Raw genomic sequence first — 23,803 nt, forward strand, 5'->3', positions numbered from 1 at the left:
TAGCACAAGCAAGGAAGAGCTTTCTTAAGAAAAGAAATTTGCTCACTTCAAACATTGATATAGGAATTAGAAAGATGTTTTTGAAGACTTTCGTGTGGAGTGTGGCATTGTATGGAAGTGAAGCATGGACAATAACTATCTCTGAATGAAAGAGAATAGAAGCTTTTGAAATGGGGTGTTACAGAAGAAAGCTTGAAGGTGAGATGGATAGATCGAATCATGAATGAAGAGATACTGAATCGAATTGGCTAAATTTGACGAGAGGAGATAGAATGATAGGACACGTCTTAAGACACCCAGGCCTTGTTCAGTTGGTTTTTGAAGGAAGTGTAGGTGGTAAGAACGGTTGGGGTAGATCAAGGTATGAATATTGTACCCGTCCAAATGGTATTTTATTGGATTATGAGAAGTTGGTTTAATTTTCATAATGTAATATGGGTTTACGCGTGAGCAAGCAGCCAGCTGATTACCGCGCCGTTCCGCTGCGGACGAAGGAGAACTGGGTCAAGCGATGAAGGTCACCGCACGTCACAGGGTTACGTCACCTAGCAAGCCGGAAGCCAAAGGGGGGTGACATTCCAGAAAGATCTGCTCCAAATTTGAAAGGACGAATCACGTCGCAGAATAGGTGACGACCAATGAAAATTAGTGAAGATGTTGGATGGTCGGAGAATCTTTCTAGAAAGACGTCGAACAGTGTGTTTTCGGAAGAGAGACAGCGAACAGTAGAGTTTTAGAGGAGACAACAAACAGTACAGTTCTGGTGTACTGCACGACGACAATGATATTTAAGAGTGCTAATTAAATTTTCCGTGTAGACGATTCAGTCTACTGCGATATATTAATGCCGCACATTTTCCTGGGTGGAAATTTCCAAACCACAGACAGTCAGTATACATATTACGCCAAGGGTTGCCGCAGAAATTTGTGGAATGTTCCACTATGAATTACGAGGGAAGATTATCACCGAAATAGAATCTTCGAGAACAAACCTGGCCAAGGAACATAGTTTCTTCAGTAACACAGTGGATTATTCGAGATTCCTACAACTCAACGATGTGCTGTAAACTGATAAATGAGCTCACGATTTGAAGCTTTCTGTAGGGTTGAACCAAAGTGTACATCATTGCGCCATTTAAGTACTGTAAGACAAACTGTTAATCTACAACGCGCGTGGATCAAATTTTAATAATAAATTTTAGTTTCAGCAACACCAACGAAGACCAACCGTCGTCATGGACCGACCAAGAAGGAAATCCTGGGGAACTCTAAAACACCGCTGGAGTGATTCTGCGCTATTTGACTTCACAAGAATCCTGATGTGTTAAGCCGTCGTGTGTGAGCCAGCACAATGAATTTGTTCATCTACTATCTGCCATAAACCGGAAGAGGAGCCGACATCTTCAGCTACATTCAAGACGGAGATTTACATTGGAATAATAAGTACCGGTACTCTTGTTACATTTTCTTCTATTTCAGTAGATAGCTAGTTGGATTTTATTCTTATTTAATGAAATGTAGATTAGTTAGAGTATTTAAGTAGAGTTAGAGTATTTAGAGTATTAGTTAAGTATTTAAGTGGTGGTGATGGTAGAGTAGTCATGGATTCATTGATTCATTAGTTTCATTTTTTTTTGCATTTTCTTGGGATATTGCTGTGTTGATTCAGTGATTGATAACCTCAGTCGTTAGTGAATTTCACGAGGTTACGAGCAGTTAAGGTCTTCGAAATGAATTACGGGGGAATGAAGCCTAATCATAAGCATAGTAATAATAATAATAATAATGTGACTTCATAAAAATCATGACGATAAGGATATAATTAATTGGATTATGTTAAAATAATAATTAAATTGAAGCTTTGATAAAGAAATGATTGGTGAAATAAGACTAATCTTAGAAGGGAAGGTGATAGCTGTGGACAGTAGGCAGCTCATCAAGAAGATGCTTTTAGGAGTAATAATCAGGGATATAATAATAACAAGGAGTCGGAACAATTTAAAATGGTTGCTGAGTATTAAATATGAGCGGCGATTGTGATTGTACCGGGCGGTACACCTCCACGCTGCTTATTTAAACTTTGCGCCAGTTGAAACTCCTCTACTGGAAGAAGTCTGAACTTTGTCTTATGTGTTAATTTTTAAGTTACCCTGAAGATGCCACTACTTGGAAATTTTGAAGTTTCTGAACTGTAATGTTTTCGATGTATTTTTGTTTTGCTTGTAGTAAGAAGTGTGAACATTCTCTTCTAGAGGACACTACTGAAGAACTACAACGGTGCACCCTAGTGCGAAGTGAAAGAACTGTTTTTTTGGAGAAAATTTAATTTCAAAAGTTTGTTCTTTGCTAAATTTCTTTCAGTCATTGTTTAAGTTGGCAATATTAACCCTTTCTTTCCCCTTGTTTTGAATCTAGCCAATCCCGAATTTCTTTAATTAATTTTCCACCAATAATGTGTTTCTTCTTCATATTGTGTAGGGGTTTTCTTTATCCACCAATAAAATGATTGTGGGCGGGTGTTTTCCTTCCTGAAACGCCTCGAACTTTCCGCGAGAGTATATAAACTGCTGATTTTAGGGTCTCTTCGCCACTTCAGTACCATCTTTCAGTGGGTAAAGTACATAGCAGGGGGCGGGAAGCGCCTCTTTCTTCGGGGAGCAGTTCTACACCAAGGTAATGGCCTTTTAATAACTTCTTTTCTTGCTAGCTCAGCAGTTTAACTCTCGGGGCGGGTCCGAAGCGTTTCTACCATGTAACCTTTTCCTAAAATGTAACTACTCTTAGCATCTATTATCTTTTAAAGCTACATCTTGGGATAGAGAGTGCTTAACCCTCTCGAGCTCCCACTCATTTTGTTTTGAGGTGAACTTATTTCTCACAACTGATTCTTCCTTAATGTAAAGTAAATTGTTCTTTTCTAAAGTCACCTCTGTAGTATGGGATTAGCCCTTGCATTAGTGGCCTAGAGCCAGATTAGGTTTTTAAACAAATGCATTAGGAGTACAGATCGCCTCCTCTCAAATTGTTATTTTAGAGGTCATGTAATTAACCTTCTTCTCATTTAATAGACCTCAGTAGGTTGGGTATTTTACCCCTGTGTATATGTCCTTAGAGGACAGCTTAAAGGTGGAATTAGGTGTGGCCTTTGACAGGCCTAAAATTTGAGAGCAAGTTGCTCTTTCTTGAAAATTTTGTTTTCTGCGCGCCTCAAGGAGGCCTTACTGTGTAATTTGGAGCAAGTGCTCCTAGACATGAATGGGGTTTTCTGCCCCTCTGTTGAAACTTGTGTTTGGGGTAAAACTGGGCTAATTGCTCAAGAATTATGAGGTTGGGGCTCGAAACCCAAATCCTGTAAATATTGTAATTGTACTTTTATTGCCTTGCTACTCTGTACCTGTCTTTCGTGTTATTTCTGAATTTTGGAAAGAGAATATAACCTTGTTAAATTTTACATTAACTTTAATTTCGTAGTTTGAGACCCGTTCACACCCGCACCTTCTTTCACCTCTACCTACCACAAGAATGCGGTAACAGTGATGATAAATTTTTATGATATTAGACGTGGGACCGCTAGGGTACATGTTAGCCGTGAGTATATTGTGATTTATGGTGATATAATTAATCATTGAGGGAATAATAATAGACTTGTGCTCAACAACTTATATTATGTAAAAGTATGACTCAATACTGTAATTATTTTTTCTCTTTCCCTGAGGCTATGAGTGCATTCTTCGAAGTATCCCTAACTGATGGTGGTGATGATTATTTCTTCGATTTATTTTTATTCATCCTATTTTTGTCATTCGTCACAGGTCATGGTAATCCATTGCTATTATCTGCAATAATGTGAGGGCCTTCAACCTAATTCTGAAGGTAGAAATAATAATAATAATAATAATAATAATAATATCCTCGACAATATAACAAAATCTGCTGATAAATAATTGGGGGAGATTGTGTTATTGTGTGACAGCTTGTCCATGCGTTTCCGTAAGTGTCAATTCTTTTAGTGATTTTTCTTGTTTGGTTTATTGTCCAATGGAATTTTTGTGTATGTTGATTGCGAGTTTCGCAACGTGACACACTATCTACCCACAGTGTATTAGTGAAAAATCGTTTAATGGAGTTTATAAACGGAATACAGTCGAACGTAATCTATGAAGGAGGGGAAATTTGCCAAAGGAATTTCCGAAGAAATTTGTCAAGTATTTTCTAACGATAATGTTCGAGATTTTTCAAGTATTTTGTCAGTGGATTTTCTGAGTATTGGAAAATATTTTTAGAAGTAAAAATATTACTGAATTCTCTAAAACAAGATAAATATTTTCAGAGAAAGGACATGGTAATTTAATGAGAATTAATTGATGGGAATTTACCCAAACATTTATGAGGTGGTAAAAATAATTTGTAAAGATTTATCCCATAACGGAATATTGTAATTTCATGATCTAATGTAGCACTATTGGTCATAACAACGTTGTCGCTAACATTATGATTGGTCCAATGTTACAGTTCCATAAATGGAGGATTTGACCTAGAGTATGACTTCGGATGGTGTTTAATTGAAGACAGGTTGAATCGAATGGAACCTATGAGCATGCTGTGGACTTATATTCATTTTGCAAACCAGAAATAATAGACTTGAGTTATATTTATGTAAATAGTTTATTTTCCTTTTTCTTCTGCATTGTCCAGACGGTTTTAGGTTTTAATAAATGTTATTGTTACTTTGTTTCGATATTTTTTTCATGTTATGTCACCTATCCAGTCACCTGTGGCCCTGCAAATATAAATATTTCTGAAGTCTGTCCCGAAACAGTAAAGTTGGCCCTGTGAACAGTCCATCCTTTGGGACTCTCGCTCCGCCGACTGAGCGACCCCGGAAAAGGGGACAATATGATAAGCAGATTAGAGCAGATGTAGGATGCAGTACTTCCATAGAAATGAAAAGGTTAGCACAACAGGGTGGCACAGAGAGCTGCATCAAACCAGTCTATGGACTGATGACTCAAACAACAGTAAAATTGGCTGATTTGAATATTAAAAGTCGTTATACGTGAGGGAAAATCAAATTGATTCTCATAAGAATTATTCCAGTCTTTGCACTTTAAATATACAAGTTTTATGGTGTACGCCCTATACAAAAACTTAGTTTAAGAACAAATTCTACATAAATTAAAAAAAAAATTATGTTAGTGTAGTTTTTAGAATGTCTTGTAACAATATTCTTAGGCTGAGGATGGCAAGTATAGTTGCCAAAACCGGTCCCAATAATGAGATCAAATATGTGACGTATTAATTACTTCACAAAGGTGGAAACACCCATATTTCTTAATGTACCTCTAAGATCAGACGAAGTCAGGATGGCTTCATATGTCCCTACATATTTTCTGAAGCCAAAGTGATCTTCTCCAACTCATTTTCAATTTGTCTTTCCATTCTTCTGTGAATAATACACGTTAAAATCTTGCGCAAGTTATGAATTTCATTATGGTCGATATTGACAATTGATCACTATCAAATGGTAGAGAAAGGTATTGAAAATGTGGACCTTTCTCTACCTTTTGATAGTTAAAATTTTGCAAGCGTGATATACTAACTAATGGTGTGGTACTTTTCACGCTTGTCAGCACCTGATTTCTTGGGAATAGCTATAACAACATTGTCTACAATGAGATGTCACTCCTCCTGCATCATTCTTCTTACAAAGTGGAATAACTTCTTTAAGGCAATCAGTAATTCAGAGGATATGTCATCAATTTCAGGTGCCTTGTTTCTATTTAGATCTCTCAAAGCTCTTGTTTTATTCTCCCATTTCATCAGCACCAACAGCCTCTTCTTGTTCCAGAACCTTACCTACTTCTTTCCCTTTATACAATTTAGTAATATCTGAAGCCATTTCTTTACAACTGTCCGGCTCTTCAGTCTGCCAAAACTGAGTAAACAAATTTATGAACTACCTGAAAGAGGAGTACAATTTGCTTTACGTCTCACTGACACAGATAAGTCTTATGGTGACTATGGGATAAGAGTGGGAAGGAAGCGCTGTGATACCGTTTCCATATGTTTCCTTTTTCAGGTAATTTATAAATTTATTTACTCAAAGCTAGTTTTGGCAGACTGAAGGGACTAACAGTTATAAAAATACTTTATACAATTGTTAATATGTTCTTGCCATCTTTCTGCCCTGTTTTATTTCCCTAGGAGTAGCTCTTAATATTCATACACCTAGTTTTCCATTTTTCAAAGGTTTCCTCTTTTCCTCTATGCAGCATTTATATTTCTTACAACCATACAACTGTCAACATCCTTGCACTCCTCTTTCAGCCATTCTTCCTTAGCTGATCTGCACTTTCTACTTTATTCTTTTATCACCTGTATTCTTTCCTGCATTCATTTTTTGCATTCTTGTATTTTCACCATCTGTTTATCGGGCCTAATGTCTCGAGAGTTATCCACTGATTCTTACTTGATCTCACCTTTCTTCAGCAGCCCTACTTATCTCATTCTTCACGACTGTCCATCCACTCATTATCTATTATGTTTACTTCACCCTTTTCGTGTAGTCCTTGTGAAACTTGTTCCTTGAAACAATCCCTCACTCTTTTCAACTTACCTAGATCCCATCTTCTTGCAATCCCACCTAAAATTTTTTCAACTGAAGGAGACATTTCATGCCCAACAAGTTGTAAGAGTCCATGTATGCTTCTGGGAACGTCTTGCAATCCAACTTATTTCTGAATCTCTGCCTAATGATATTTGATACCGTCCTGTTTCTCCAGGTCTTGTCTATGTTTACAGCTGTCATTTGTACTCTTTAAACTAAGTATTAGCAAGAACTAAATTATGATCACTGTAGAATTCAACTAGCTGACCTCATTCATATCTTTCACCCAGTCCGAATTTTCCCCTACGGCACTATCTTCCCTTCTTTGGCCTACCATTGCGTTTCAGTCTCCGATCACTAGTCGCTGTTTAGGTAAGTATTAGATCTGTGTTTTCACATGTTCTTTTGATTTCTTCATCATCTGCTGAATTACTATTTGGTGGGCATTGGCTTGGTGTATCTTGACAACAATAATTCGTTCACTATGCTGGTTGTAGTAGCACACCTGATGCCCTATTTTCTTATTATTAAACCAACTCCTGCATTTCTCAGGTTTGATTTTGTGTTGATATTCTAGTTGCCTGAACAAAAATCATGCTCTTCCTGCCAATGTACTTCACTTTCACCAACTACATCTAATTTTAGTCCATTTACCTTTTCAGATTCTGTAACTTACCACCACGATTTGAACTTCTAAAACTTCACGCTCTGACTCAGTGTGTCAGTATTCATCTTCTTATGTAGTTTCCACTGTGGAATGGAAATGGCTTTTAGTGCCGAAAGTGTCCGAGGACATGTTTGGCTCGCCAGGTGCAGGCATTTTGATTTGACGCCCATAGGCGACCTGTGCGTCGTGATGGGGATGAAATGATGAAGACGACACATACACCCAACCCCCATGCCAGAGAAATTAACCAATGATGGTTAAAATTCCCGAGCCTGCTGGGAATTGAATCCGGGACCCCTGTGACCAAAGGCCAGCACGCTAACCACTTAGCCATGGAGCCGGACAGTTTTCACAGTAACATTCCTGTACAAAATAAGGAAGGGTATCTGGCCATAAAAGTAGGATAAACGAGCAAAAGTGCAACCTGAAAAGAACAGCAATAAGAATGAGGGAACTATTTAAATTAAATGTAAATAAAATCAAGAAATTTTACCAAAGAAATATAATAAACAGAATTCTTGTGACGTGATTGTTTTTATTTTACAGTTTCAATACATTAGAGAGAATACTCATACAATAGAATTATTTATCCATTTATACACTGGGTTCATTATCATCTGCTGCATCTTATTTTGTAACTTCATGAATGCCATGAGCAAGGTACGAAACATTTTTCGATGTAACACCCGCCATTGAAATTCTTCCATCCTTTGTCAAATAAATGCTAAATTCTTTGGTGAGTCGTTCCGACTGAAAAACAGAATAGAAGAATAAGCATTACACTACCATTTCCAGTTGTTAAAAGGTAACAAACTAAGAGGTGCAGAAGGAAGTAGAACCAATACTCAGACATATACTTGATCTGGGAAACAAAACCAAATTATTGTTTCCTAAGCAAAAAAAAAAAAAACATGAGTTATACCACGTGATTATAAACGGAGGCACATTTTAAATCAAGAAGAAAAACCCAACAATCAAGACAAAATGAGGCTTATTGCGATATTTGTGCAAACTGAGTGCATAGAAGTAAATTAGTGTTCCTATATTGTGAAACAACTGAAACCTGAAACTTCAAATCGTCTGAGAAGAACCAACTATTATCCTTTGATAAAAATAAAATGAATGTTTAATAGTACGGTACTTCATGCTGCCAAAATTCTGTAACAACTATACACTTTCACAAAAGAACATTAAGTACATTAAGCCTACGGTGAGTAAGCATTGCTACCGGGATATTTTCTTATTGCAATGTATTTATTATTATTAATAATAATAAATAACAATAATAATAATGATAAGTAGAACAAGCAATTGCATTTGTATGTTAACCCCTTGGATGCTGACCCTGAATAGGTCATCATGTGCATAGAATGCCCGGCATGTCTCAATGGATTGTGCATCACTATATAAAAAGATTAATAAAAGCCTCAGCTTAAAAGATATGGAAATAAAATTTGGTATGTTAGCTTGATACACTCCAAGGACTATAAACATATGATCTACATTTGATAAAAAATATCATGGAACACACTGCACAAAAATATATTAGGGATTTATATGTAGAGCGAAACAAATAGTTGTTGAATCCAAAAAAAAAGTCGTGGGAAGATTTTGGTAGTAACCTGGAAAGGCTAGGTCAGGCAGTAGGGAAACCTTTCTGGACAGTAATAAAGAAATTAGGAAGGGAGGGAAAAAGGAAATGAACAGTGTTTTGAGTAATTCAGGTGAACTCGTAATAGATCCCAGGGATCACTGGAGAGGTGGAGGGAATATTTTGAACATCATCTCAATGTAAAAGGAAATCCTCCTGGTGGTGTTGCGAACAGCTCATGGGGAGGAGGAAAATGATGCTGGTGAAATTATGGTTGAGGAAGTGGAAAGGATGGTAAATAAACTCCAATGTCATAAAATAGCAGGAATAGATGAAATTAGACCTGAAATGGTGAAGTATAGTATAGTGGGAAGGCAGGGATGAAATAAATGGCTTCATAGAGTAGTAAGATTAGCATGTAGTGTTGGTAAGGTATCTTCAGATTGGACAAAAGCAGTAATTGCACCGATCTATAAGCAAGGGAACAGGAAGGATTGCAACAACTATCGAGGTATCTCATTGATTAGAATACCAGGCAAAGTATTCACTGGCATCTTGGAAGGGAAGGTGCGATCAGTCGTTGAGAGGAAGTTGTATGAAAACCAGTGTGGTTTCAGACCACAGAGGGGCTGTCAGGATCAGATTTTCAGTATGCACCAGGTAATTGAAAAATGCTATGAGAGGAATAGGCAGTTGTGTTTACGTTTCGTAGATCTAGAGAAAGCACATGACAGGGTACTGAGGGAAAAGATGTTTGCCATACTGGGGGACTATGGGATTAAAAGTAGATTATTAAAATCAATCACAGGCATTTATGTTGACAATTGGGCTTCCGTGAGAAATGATGGTAGAATGAGGTCTTGGTTCAGGGTATTTACAGGGGTTGGACGAGGGTGTAATCTTTCACCTTTGCTGTTCGTAGTTTAGATGGATTATCTGCTGAAAGGTATAAAATGGCAGGGAGGGATTCAGTCTGGCCTATGCTGACGACTTGGTCTTAATGACAGATTGTGCCGAAAGCCTGCAGTCTAATATCTTGGAACTTTAAAATAGGTGCAATGAGTATGGTATGAAAATTAGCCTTTTGAAGACTAAATTGATGTCAGTAGGTAAGAAATTCAACAGAACTGAATGTCAGATTGGTGATACAAAGCTAGAACAGGTCGATAATTTCAAGTATGTAGATTGTGTGTTATCCCTGGATGGTCATATGGTAAGCGAGATTGAATGAAGGTGTAGTAAAGGTAACGCAGTGAGCTCGCAGTTGTGATCAACAGTATTCTTGTAAGAAGGAAGTAAGCTCCCATCCAAAACTATCTTTACATCGGTCTGTTTTCAGACCAACTTTGCTTTACAGGAGCGAAAGCTGGGTGAACTCAGGATATCTTATACGTTAGAAGTAACAAACACGAAAGTAGCGAGAATGAGTGCTGGTACAAACAGGTGGGAACAATGGCAGGAGGGTACTCGGAATGAGGAGGTAAGGCTAAGTTAGTAATGAACTCGATGGATGAAGCTGTACGCATAAACCGGCTTCGGTGGTGGGGTCATGCGAGGCGAATGGAGGATAGGTTACCTAGGAGAATAATGGACTCTGTTATGGAGGGTAAGAGAAGTAGAGGGAGACCAAGACGACGATGGTTGGACTCAGTTTCTAACGATTTAAAGATAAGAGGTATAGAACTAAACGAGGCCAAAGCACTAGTTGCAAACAGAGGATTGTGGCGACGTTTAGTAAATTCACAGAGGCTTGCAGACTGAACGCTGAAAGGCATAACAGTCTGTAATGATAATGTATGTATGTATAAAAAAGAAAATATACAATCTGAAATGAATTAGCACATTGCACACTAAATCCAAAGTGTGTAAGTGAAGATAATGTTATCTCTTATTTAGGATCATATACTGTATACCAATTTATATTGCTAAAGTAGGCCTACTTTCAAATATATAAATTAATTTACAGAAACATGGAATAAGTGGAGTGAAACACACCAAAAGTGTAACCTGTCAATGACTGAATATTTTAACAATTTAGGAGAGAAATAGTGATCATTTGAGAGAACCATACATAGTACCAGTATTTTTACTACACAACAGCTCAGATGTTGATAAGATCATGCAAAATCAATTCATATGTATAATAAAATGAAGAATGTATAAAACAGCGTAATCAAATAGTGGTAATGGGAGGAGCATCAGGTTGAGGTATATCTTTTGGGCCTGGGGTTGCATAAAAATGTTGGGGGTGGACAACATTATCTTCTGGGAATATGCATTCACTACACACATCATCTAATTCATTGTCACTGCCACTCTGCCAATCTCTGATATTGTAGTAACTGTTGTAGGCCCATTAGCCAATGGCATGACTCCATCATTCTCTGAAATTAGAGCGCAATCAAAGGTAGGGAAGGTCCACCTATTTATTCAATACAATTAGTTTGATGTTGATAAATGATGTTGAAACAAAAGTAATTGTTTGACAACAAATTTAAGACGTTGCCAAGTATAGTTTTATATTAGGTCACTTTTTGCCTTTATATTGTTTGAGTTTTGGTATATATGGTTGAAGACTACCTAATTTACGAGTAATACCAATATAGTTGGTCCGTTATTGGACATTATAAATTTTCCAGCTAACTCATTCTTGGTTGCCAGCGTTTCACCCACCTTAGCACACTGGGCGAAATACTGGCAACCAAGAATGAGTTAGCTGGAAAATTTATAATGTCCAATAACGGACCATCTATATTGGTACCGGTATTATAAATTTACTCATTCAGGACAAATATTTCAGGTTCCCAATGGGAATCAACATCTGTATCATCTGATGGCCAAGCAGGCATCAAGTTTTTGGTAATGAGACAAAGTCATAGTGCATTGGCACTGCCGGTGGCTCCAAGTTGCCTACGCAATGGCCTCCACGGTATGCACTAGCCATGCGTCTTGGTGGGTGTGCTAAGTACCAACCGATGACCCCAACTTAGCACATGGGGGCGAAATGCTGGCAACCAGGAATGAGTTAGCTGGAAAATTTATAATGTCCAATAATGGACCGTTTATATTGGTATTATTAACAGTTCTATATTTCAATGGAGAAACAAGATTGTACAGTATTAATATGGGTGGAAGGCACATATTGATATCCACAGTTCTTTACTTCAGTGGAGAAATGAGACGATACAGTATTAATGTTGGTACATCTTTATCATCTAAGTTAAGAGGTCAAAACTAGTACCATTATTATTAATAAAATACAGAAACATCAGAATAATTGTATTCATTAAATAGGTGGATCTTCTCTACCTATGATTGTGATAAATCTGTCAATACAGATCAAGAATGAAACTCATTGCTTACGATCTTCAAAGTGATCTTTAAGTTCAATTTCTTCTCCCAAAATAGGCCTACCTGACGATATGCCTTCTTGTGACAAATGTACCCTTTACAACTTTACTATGACCTAAATAAATTGCTATGTAACTAACTACAGTAGAAATAATAAAAAGACTTAATATATTACGATAAATAACTCAAATGCACATGTTAGAACGAAAGTTATTGAAAAATAAATCAGAACACATGGACATAAACAAGGCGGCTGCCATATTGGATCATAGACATCAGCACTCGGATTATACACTCATAATGGATGAGTAAACTAGCAAAAATTAGCTACATCAGTTCCGTCTAATGACATAAGGAGAAATGAAAAACATTCTACCTTCTTACTACTTGATTTGTAGAACAATCTAGCACTTAACTGCACTACTACACAACTTATAAGACGGTGCCAGCACCCTGGAATTTTTCGTACAGAATTTAACTGCAGTTAGCACCTTGGCACTGTAAGAGTTAAACTGTCTGTACACATTACTAATGTTGAAAAGTATGGGCGGACTGCGGAAATAATTACCCGTACGCCTTAGACAATATCTACTTAAACAACATCCAAGTTATGCAAGATGTTCCTAGCATAAATAGTGTTCGACCAGTGTTTACCAAGACATCGTTTAAGTTTCAATATTGGTTTGAAAATGGAAATAGAAGTATCTTTCATGCTACTCTTTGCCTGTTGCAACCAATGAAACTCATCAGTGTGGGTGCCAAATATTAGTCAGCTGTCACCTGTCTTACAATTGTACGGTTACTAAGAAAATAATAAGACATGGTATTTCAAAAGTTCCCAGCAAGTATACTTTTCTCAGAAACAACTGAACCTATAGTGGGTGTCCACAAGGTTGGTCTGTATCTACATTGGAGGTGGATTGTGTTTCTGATAAACATTAAATGTGAGGAACATACATTATTTTCTTGAGGCTGCTATTCAACCTGGCTGACAATGCGTAAAACTTGTTCACAGAAATAACAAAATCTCGTATGACTGAGTTAAGCGACACATCACAACACGTGATGTACTCAGTTTCAGAACAAGCATCATAGAAATCTCACATAACATGTAAGAGAGAGGTGTTCATTGCCAAAGCTAGGCTGATGATGACGCTAAACAGCGTCGAAACTAGTTCCAAGTGCAAATATATGTTATAAATAAACTATAACATTTTTGTATTGAAAAGGTGGACCCTTTTAAGTTTTCCTATCTTCCATTCTCAGTTCAATACGGACAAAAATGGACTTCTTAGATTAAAAAAAAAAAAAAAAAAAAAAAAAAAAAAAAAAAAAAAAAAAAAGCTAGGGACTCACCACAACTCACCTTAGAAATACAGAGAAGTTGCATGCATCAAACTAAATATTATTACGTGTACTGCAGTTGTTATAACTTTATCTCCTATGCCATCTGTCATGTCAAATGACTTCTGCAGTAAAGCTTTCAATCAATACTGATCTGCATTTAGGGCAGTCGCCCAGGTGGCAGCTACCCTATCCGTTGCTTTCCTAGCCTTTTCCGAAATGATTTCAAGGAAATTGGAAATTTATTGAACATCTCCCTTGGTAAGTTATTCCAATCCCTAACTCCCCTTCCTATAAATGAATATTTGCCCCAGTTTGTCCTCTTGAATTCCAACTTTATCTTCATATTGTGATCATTCCTACTTTTATAAATGCCTTTCAAACTTATTCGTCTACTAATGTCATTCCACGCCATCTCTCCGCTGACAGCTCGGAACATACCACTTAGTCGAGCAGCTCTTCTTCTTTGTCTCAATTCTTCCCAACCCAAACATTGCAATTTTTTTGTAACGCTACTCTTTTGTCGGAAATCACTCAGAACAAATCGAGCTGCTTTTCTTTGGATTTTTTCCAGTTCTTGAATCAGGTAATCCTGGTGAGGGTCCCATACACTGGAACCATACTCTAGTTGGGGTCTTACCAGAGACTTATATGCCCTCTCCTTTACATCCTTACTACAACCCCTAAACAACCTCATAACCATGTGCAGAGATCGGTACCCTTTATTTACAATCCCATTTATATGATTACCCCAATGAAGATCTTTCCTTATATTAACACCTAGATACTTATAATGATCCCCAAAAGGAACTTTCACCCCGTCAACGCAGTAATTAAAACTGAGAGGACTTTTCCTATTTGTGAAACTCACAACCTGACTTTTAACCCCGTTTATCAACATACCCCTCCTCTGCGAACCATGTGACCTTGCCGCGGTGGGGAGGCTTGCGTATCCCAATGATGCAGATAGCCGAGCCGCAGGTGCAACCATATCGAATGGGTATCTGTTGAGAGACCAGACTAACGAATGGTTCATCGAAAGGGGGGTAGCAGCCTTTCGGTAGTTGCAAGGGCGGCAGTCTAGATGATTGACTGATACGGCCTTGTAATAATACTCAACATGGCTTAGCTGTGTTGATACTGCTACACGGCTGAAAGCAACGGGATACTACAGCCGTAACCACCTCCCGAGGACATGCAGCTCTCTCTGTATGAATGATGTACTGATGATGGCTTCCTCCCGGGTAAAATATTCCGGAGGTAAACTAGTCCCCCATTCAGATCTCCGGGTGGGGACTACACGAGAGGGGGCGATCATCAGGAAGATGGATACTGACATTCTGCGAGTCGGAGCGTGGAATGTTAGAAGTTTGAATCGTTGTGGTAGGTTAGAGAATCTGAAAAGGGAGATGGATAGGCTAAAGTCAGATGTAGTTGGTATAAGTGAAGTACGTTGGCAGGAAGAACAGGATTTTTGGTCAGGCGACTACCGAATTATCAACACGAAATCAAACAGGGGTAATGCAGGAGTTGGTTTAATGAAAAATGATATGTCGTATGGCTTTTAGTGCCGGGATATCCCATGACGGGTTCGGCTCGCCAGGTGCAGGTCTTTCTATTTGACTCCCGTAGGCGACCTGCGCGTCGTGATGAGGATGATATGATGATGAAGACAACACATACACCCAGCCCCCGTGTCGTAGGAATTAACCAATTAAGGTTAAAATCCGTGACCCGGCCGGGAATCGAACCCGGGACCCTGTGTCCGAAGGCCAGTACACTGACCGTTCAGCCAACGAGTCAGACAGTTGGTTTAATAATGAATAAGAAAATAGGGCAGCGGGTAAGCTACTATGACCAGCATAGTGAAAGAATTATTGTCGTCAAGATAGACACTAAACCAATGCCCACCACAATAGTGCAAGTCTCTATATGGCTACTAGCTCAGCGGATGAGGAAATCAAAAGAACATATGAAAAGATAGAAGATTTAATACAATATGTAGAAGATGACGAGAATCTAATTGTGATGGGAGACAGGTATGCAGTGGTAGGCCAAGGAAGAGAAGGTAATACAGTAGGAGAATTCGGATTGGGACAAAGGAACGAAAGAGGAAGTCGGCTGGATGAATTCTGCACTTATTATAATTTAGTCCTGGCCAATACTTGGTTCAAACTACACAAACGACGGCTTTATATGTGGACGAGACCTGGAGACACTGAAAGGTATCAAATAGACTTCATTATGATTAGGGAAAGATTCAGAAACCAGGTGTTGGATTGCAAAACTTTCCCAGGAGCAGGCGTGGACTCTGACCACAACTTGTTGGTCATGAAATGCCATCTGAAGCTGAAGAAATTGAAGAAAGGAAAGAATGCAAAAAGATGGGATCTAGACAAGTTGAAAGAAAAGAGTGTGATGGATTGTTTCAAGGAACATGTTGCACAAGGACTAAATGAAAAGGCCGAAGGAAACACAGTAGAGGAAGAGTGGAGAGTCATGAAAAATGAAGTCAGTAGGGCTGCTGAAGAAATGTTAGGAAGGAAGAAAAGATCAACTAAGAATCAGTGGATAACTCAGGAGATACTAGACCTGATTGATGAACGACGAAAATACAAGAATGCTAGAAATGAAGAGGGCAGAAAAGAGTACAGGCGATTAAAGAATGAAGTGGATAGAAAGTGCAAGGTAGCTAAGGAAGAGTGGCTGAACGAGAAGTGCAAGGATTACATGTAATAAATATCATTTTTGGTCCGTATTGATGATGTAGATTGAAATAATAACATTAAGTTATTTATTAGACCACCTAATCAATACAAAATCGTCTTGGATGATTTACATAAATTTGTTAGCTAATAGTGGGACATGTTTCGCCTTCTCTGAAGGCATCATCAGCCATAGTCTTAACCTTAAATTAAAAATAAGCGTCTAAATAATATGTAGTGATGAAATGAATTTTAAAATCTTGAAGAGATTTGAAGTAAAATAACATTAAAAATAACAATGATGGTTTGAAAATACAATGTGATGAGATACAATAGTGGAAGTATTAACAAAATTAACCTTAGAAGGCTGCTAAAATAAGTACAATGGAATAAAACAACAGATTGTTATACAACAAGTAGTAAGATTGCATAAAAGTAAAGTTGATAGTAATGGCGGTTATAATTAGACGATGGCGAAAAATCTTATGTAATCAAAGTAAAGAGGAGAGAGTAAAAGTCAAAGTTAGTCGAGAGATCCGAAGTTCATTATGATCTTGAAGATAAAGGATGAAAGTCAGATGCATATGGTGAAGTTGTAGAACACGTTGAGGATATGAAGTTGGTGAATAGAAGTTGAAGAACAGTTTCAAATAGGATCACTATGGACCATCTCAAAATTTGAAGTGATGTTCAAATGTTGTAAATTGTGAGTTTGTAGATATTCTAGTTGAAAAAGCATATACAAGTGGAATCTGTAAATGGAAGCAAGAAACGTAGAGTTAATTGTGTGAAAAGATATTTGAAAAATCTTGAAGTAGAATCGTATGCACTTACCACTTGACGGTGACAAAGATAGCTTGTAATATTATGAGTAAGAAGTATTTGCAACAGTAGACTTCTTAGACTTCTTATTTAGACGCTTATTTTTAATTTAAGGTTAAGACTATGGCTGATGATGCCTTCAGAGAAGGCGAAACATGTCCCACTATTAGCTAACAAATTTATGTAAATCATCCAAGACGATTTTGTATTGATTAGGTGGTCTAATAAATAACTTAATGTTATTATTTCAAAGTGCAAGGATGTCGAAGGCTGTATGGTCCTGGGAAAGGTAGATGCTGCATACAGGAAAATCAAGGAAACCTTTGGAGAAAGGAAATCTAGGTGCATGAATATTAAGAGCTCAGATGGAAAGCCACTTCTAGGGAAAGAAGACAAAGCAGAGAGATGGCAGGAGCATATCCAACAGTTGTATCAAGGTAACGATGTAGATAATTTCGTTTTGGAACATGAAGAGGCTGTTGATGCTGATGAAATGGGAGACCCAATTTTGAGGTCAGAGTTTGACAAAGCTGTGAGTGACCTAAATAGGAACAAGGCACCTGGAATTGATGATATTCCCGCTGAATTACTGACTGCCTTAGGAGAAACCAGCATGGTAAGGTTATTTCATTTAGTGTGCAAGATGTATGAGACAGGAGAAGTCCCATCCGATTTTCAGCAGAATGTTGTTATACCTATTCCCAAGAAAACCGGTGCTGACAGGTGTGAAAACTACCGCACTATTAGTTTAGTATCTCATGCCTGCAAAATTTTAACACGTATTATTTACAGAAGAATGGAAAAACAAGTTGAAGCTGAGTTGGGGGAAGATCAATTTGGCTTCAGAAGAAATGTAGGAACACGTTAAGCAATCCTGACTTTACGTCTGATCTTAGAGGATCGAATCAAGAAGGACAAGCCCACGTACATGGCATTCGTAGATCTAGAAAAGGCATTCGATAATGTTGATTGGACCAGGCTATTTATGATTCTGAAGATGATAGGGATCAGATACCGAGAACGAAGAATTATCTACAACCTGTACAAAAATCAGTCTGCAGTGATAAGAATCGAGGGCTTTGAAAAAGAAGCAGCAATCCAGAAAGGAGCGAGGCAAGGTTGCAGTTTGTCCCCTCTCCTTTTCAATGTTTACATAGAACAGGCAGTAAAGGAAATCAAAGAGAAATTTGGAAAGGGAATCACAGTCCAAGGAGAGGAAATCAAAACCTTGAGATTTGCTGATGATATTGTTATTTTATCTGAGACTGCAGAAGATCTCGAGAAGTTGCTGAATGGTATGGATGAAGTCTTAGGTAAGGAGTACAAGATGAAAATAAATAAGTCCAAAACAAAAGTAATGGAGTGCAGTCGAACGAAGGCAGGTGATGTAGGGAATATTAGATTAGGAAACGAAGTCTTAAAGGAAGTAAATGAATATTGTTATTTGGGTAGTAAAATAACCAACGATGGCAGAAGTAAGGAGGACATAAAATGCAGACTAGCACAAGCAAGGAAGAGCTTTCTTAAGAAAAGAAATTTGCTCACTTCAAACATTGATATCGGAATTAGAACGATGTTTTTTGAAGACTTTTGTGTGGAGCGTGGCATTGTATGGAAGTGAAACATGGACGATAACTAGCTCAGAAAGAAAGAGAATAGAAGCTTTTGAAATGTGGTGTTACAGAAGAATGCTGAAGGTGAGATGGATAGATCGAATCACGAATGAAGAGATACTGAATCGAATTGGTGAGAGGAGATCGATTTGGCTAAATCTGACGAGAAGAAGAGGTAGAATGATAGGACACATCTTAAGACACCCAGGACTTGTTCAGTTGGTTTTTGAAGGAAGTGTAGGTGGCAAGAACGGTAGGGGTAGACCAAGGTATGAATATGACAAACAGATTAGAGCAGATGTAGGATGCAATAGCTACGTAGAAATGAAAAGGTTTGCACAGGATAGGGTGGCATGGAGAGCTGCATCAAACCAGTCTATGGACTGATGACTCAAACAACAACATCAACATACCATTGCCTGCTGTCCATCTCACAACATTCGAGATCACGTTGCAGTTGCTCACAATTTTGTAACCTATTTATCACTCTATAGAGAATAACATCATCCGCAAAAAGCCTTACCTCCGATTCCACTCCTTTACTCATATAATTTATATATATAAGAAAACATAAAGGTCCGATAACACTGCCCTGAGGAACTCCCCTCTCAACTATTACAGGGTCAGACAAAGCTTCACCTACTCTAAGTCTCTGAGATCTATTTTCTAGAAATATAGCAACCCATTCAGTCACTCTTTTGTCTAGTCCAATTGCACTCATTTTTGCCAGTAGTCCACCATGATCCACCCTATCAAATGCTTTAGACAGGTCAATCGCGATACAGTCCATTTGACATCCTGAATCCAAGATATCTGCTATATCTTGCTGGAATCCTACAAGTTGAGCTTCAGTGGAATAACCTTTCCTAAAACCGAACTGCCTTCTATCGAACCAGTTATTAATTTCACAAACATGTCTAATATAATCAGAAAGAATGCCTTCCCAAAGCTTACATACAATGCATGTCAAACTTACTGGCCTGTAATTTTCAGCTTTATGTCTATCACCCTTTCCTTTATACACAGGGGCTACTATAGCAACTCTCCATTCATCTGGTATAGCTCCTCCGACCAAACAATAATCAAATAAGTACTTCAGATATGGAACTATATCCCAACACATTGTCTTTAGTATATCCCCAGAAATCTCATCAATTCCAGCCGCTTTTCTAGTTTTCAACTTTTGTATCTTATTTTAAATGTCATTGTTATCATATGTAAATTTTATTACTTCTTTGGCCTTAGTCACCTCCTCTATCTCGACATTATCCTTGTAACCAACAATCTTTACATACTGCTGACAATACTTCTGCCTTTTGAAGATCCTTGCATACACACTCCCCTTGTTCATTAATTATTCCTGGAATGTCCTTCTTGGAACCTGTTTCTGCCTTAAAATACCTATACATACCCTTCCATTTATCACTAAAATTCGTATGACTGCCAATTATGCTTGCCATCATGTTATCCTTAGCTGCCTTCTTTGCTAGATTCAATTTTCTAGTAAGTTCCTTCAATTTCTCCTTACTTCCACAGCCATTTCTAACTATTTCTTTCCAGTCTGCACCTCCTTCTTAGTCTCTTTATTTCTCTATTATAATAAGGTGGGTCTTTACCATTCCTTACCACCCTTAATGGTACAAACCTGTTTTCGCATTCCTCAACAATTTCTTTAAACCCATCCCAGAGTCTGTTTACATTTTTATTTACCGTTTTCCACCGATCATAGTTACTTTTTAGAAACTGCCTCATGCCTGCTTTATCAGCCATATGGTACTGCCTAACAGTCCTACTTTTAAGACCTTCCTTTCTATCACATTTATTTTTAACTACCACAAAAACAGCTTCATGATCACTAATACCATCTATTACTTCAGTTTCCCTATAGAGCTCATCTGGTTTTATCAGCACCACATCCAGGATATTTTTCCCTCTGGTTGGTTCCATCACTTTCTGAATCAGCTGTCCTTCCCATATTAACTTATTTGCCATTTGTTGGTCATGCTTCCTGTCGTTCGCATTTCCTTCCCAATTTACATCTGGCAAATTCAGATCTCCCGCTACAATCACATTTCTTTCCTTGTCGTTTCCCACATAGCTGACTATCCTATCAAATAATTCCGAATCCGCGTCAGTACTACCCTTTCCCGATCTGTACACTCCAAATATATCAAGTTGCCTATTATCTTTAGAAATGAGCCTTACACCTAGAATTTCATGTGTCTCATCTTGAACTTTTTCGTAGCTTACAAATTCTTCTTTCACCAGAATGAACACTCCCCCTCCCACCATTCTTATCCTATCTCTACGATACACACTCCAGTGCCGTGAGAAAATTTCTGCATCCATTATATCATTTCTCAGCCATGATTCAACTCCTATTACAATATCTGGTAAATATATATCTATTAAATTACTTAATTCTATTCCTTTCTTTACAATACTTCTACAGTTCAACACTAACAATTTTATGTCATCCCTACTTGATTTCCAGTTCCCTCTTCCCTTATCACCGCTCCCTAGGCCATCCCGTTTCCCTGAATGTACCTCCCTATTACCCTTCCAAACAAATTTCCTAACTTATACGTACCACTGCGGTTTAAATGAAGGCCATCCGAGCGCAGATCCCTATCTCCTACCCACCCATTAGGACCTAGAAATTTCACTCCCAGTTTCCCACATACCCACTCCATAGTCTCATTTAAATCCCCAATCACCCTCCAGTCAGTATCCCTCCTACACAGTATTCCACTAATAACAATGTCCGCTTTCTTAAACTTCACCCGTGCTGCATTTACCAGATCCCACACATCTCCAACTATGTTGGTACTTATATCAGCTTGCCTTACGTTGTTGGTACCAACGTGAAACACTACCACCTGTTCCTTCCTCTCCTCCCTCTCTTCTACTTTCCTCAACATCTGCCTCAACCTAATTCCTGGATAACATTCTACCCTGGTTCCCTTTCCTCCACACACTTTCCCCACGTGTTTAACGATGGAATCCCCCATGACCAGAGCCTCAACCCTACCCACCTCATTTGATCCCCTCCCCTCCTGGTCAGTCCTATCTTTCCTGATAGCTGCAGAAGCTACTTCCTCCTCCCTTTTCTCCTTCCCATGACCCTGTTCCACCTGTCTTTTCCTATCCTCTACTCTAATTTCCCTTTCCTACCTTTTCCCTTCCTCCTACTTCCACGCATCTCAGCAACAGTTTCCTGTCCCTCATCTTCCCTCTGTTGTTCTACCTGGAGTGACTCGTACCGATTTCGCACAGACACCTGTCCTGAATTCTGATCCTGAGTAGAGCCCTTAGCCTGCAATCTCCTTCCCCTTAGAACATTAGACCACCTGTCTTCTACAACTCCTTCCCCTCCCTCTTGTACAGCTACTGTTACCTGTACATTGTTTGAGGGAGTCCTATCTTCCTTCCTGTCTTCTGTGAGAATCCTAATTATCTCCCTCAAACTTTCCAACTCCTCCCTCATACCCCTCAATGCCTCACCACACCCACAATAAGTACACTCGCGCTCCTTAGCCATTCTTTACGGGGGAAAAAAAAATTTAAATTAAAAAAATAAAGTAACTTATTTGCAAAAAAAAAAAAATACAAAAAACAAATGAACGGAGGGATATATTGTCTGGGATAGTACACGTCAATAAGGTAATTAATATACGACTACATTACAATACTACTTAGTCGTGCTCAATTCTTTTTTTTTAATCCTTTAACCCCTAACAGGATAAAAACTGCTGTTAATTACTGAATATTGAAAGTAATACACAAGAACTACACAATTCCAAACTGCAATTAAGCCTGTCCTAATTACAACAACAGTATTTTAGTAAGAGTTTCTATGGACACCTCTACTACACCAGTACTACACAAATATTTTACAATAATAAAATAAGCACCCTAAATTCTAATAAGATATTATTCGTATACTACTGTACAGTACATTACAGTAATTTTAAACTACTTTCAGACGTATCCTAATTACGATACCGGTACAGTACCGTATGTCACTACTACGCACAACAGAAATGAAATTTGCAAGAACTACCGTACTCAAAGATTACCAACGAAGCTAAATGCTTAGACAAATTATTATTAGTATTACGGTCTAATAGATACACACGAAAGATAACACACGAATATAGCAGACAAGATACGGCACTATCTAAATGTACTGTATCTATACTACAATGTATCTACACTACACTACACTGCGTTTGGTTAAATGCTTAAATATTAAAAGGATTGCCGTACACGAAGAAAAAAAACACGAATATAACTGGCAAGATACTATCTAATACATTATACCTTATCTTCACTACAATTCTACTGAAATGTGGTTATGTGATTATTACAGCTGGTGGATTACTATTATTTTCCCTACTCCACGGGACGGCTGGTCAAATCATAGGATATAAACTTCATGGTTCTGTATTGAATTGCAATTACAATCTCTCAATCTCTCAGGCAAAACAGAAAGCCTATTTATATTTAGGTCTTGAAGTAAAGATAGCCAAATTAGGCAAAGGCATATTATAGTATTGAAAGGTAGACCATTACGTTACTGTAATTACATCCTTGTTCATAAACCATAGACAGCAGCTGAGAAGCCTAGTAAGTGGTCCTGAGAGTTGAGATACCAATTGCTATGCAATAAGAGTGGGCGTTTTGGACATATTCTAAGCCATGGCCCTTCTTGTGATCAGGCAGCTAGGGATTATGGAAGATAAAGTAGAACTGGCAGAATCAGCAAAGAGAATTTGTTTGGATGTATGAGGAGATGATGTTCGGGTAAGGGGGGGATAATTAGGAAAAGAGTGATCTTAACAGGAATGGCAGAGTGACGGGGGTGGGGGTGGGGGGTGGCAGGTAGGACCAGGGCCATTGTTTGTACTGATGCAAGAGATCATTACATACCTTGGAATCTCCCACAAGGTGATAATGAGTTAGGCCGGCTGAAGAATGACTATCGCCCAATAAGCCAAAGCTGGTTGACAGCTTAGTACCAAACTAGCGCACAGCATCTGAATCTGAATCTTGGGGAAACTCAGAGGCTCAATGTACCTCAGGCGCTTTGTGTGACCCACG

At 38.2% G+C, this 23,803-nt stretch overlaps 1 protein-coding gene across 2 annotated transcripts in view; it reads right to left on the reverse strand.

Moving 5' to 3' along the window:
• Positions 1 to 7,789: 7,789 nt before the first annotated feature.
• Got2 (glutamate oxaloacetate transaminase 2) overlaps positions 7,790 to 23,803 on the reverse strand; it is a 242,510-nt gene continuing 226,496 nt past the window's right edge. For both annotated transcript variants that reach the window (XM_067140270.2, XM_067140271.2), the window contains exon 9: positions 7,790 to 8,024. In XM_067140270.2, the coding sequence (XP_066996371.1) occupies positions 7,902 to 8,024 (123 nt within the window). In that variant the 3' untranslated portion in view covers positions 7,790 to 7,901. The remainder of the gene's footprint in view (positions 8,025 to 23,803) is intronic.

Source organism: Anabrus simplex, chromosome 2 (assembly GCF_040414725.1).
Source record: "Anabrus simplex isolate iqAnaSimp1 chromosome 2, ASM4041472v1, whole genome shotgun sequence".
Lineage (NCBI taxonomy): Eukaryota > Metazoa > Arthropoda > Insecta > Orthoptera > Tettigoniidae > Anabrus > Anabrus simplex.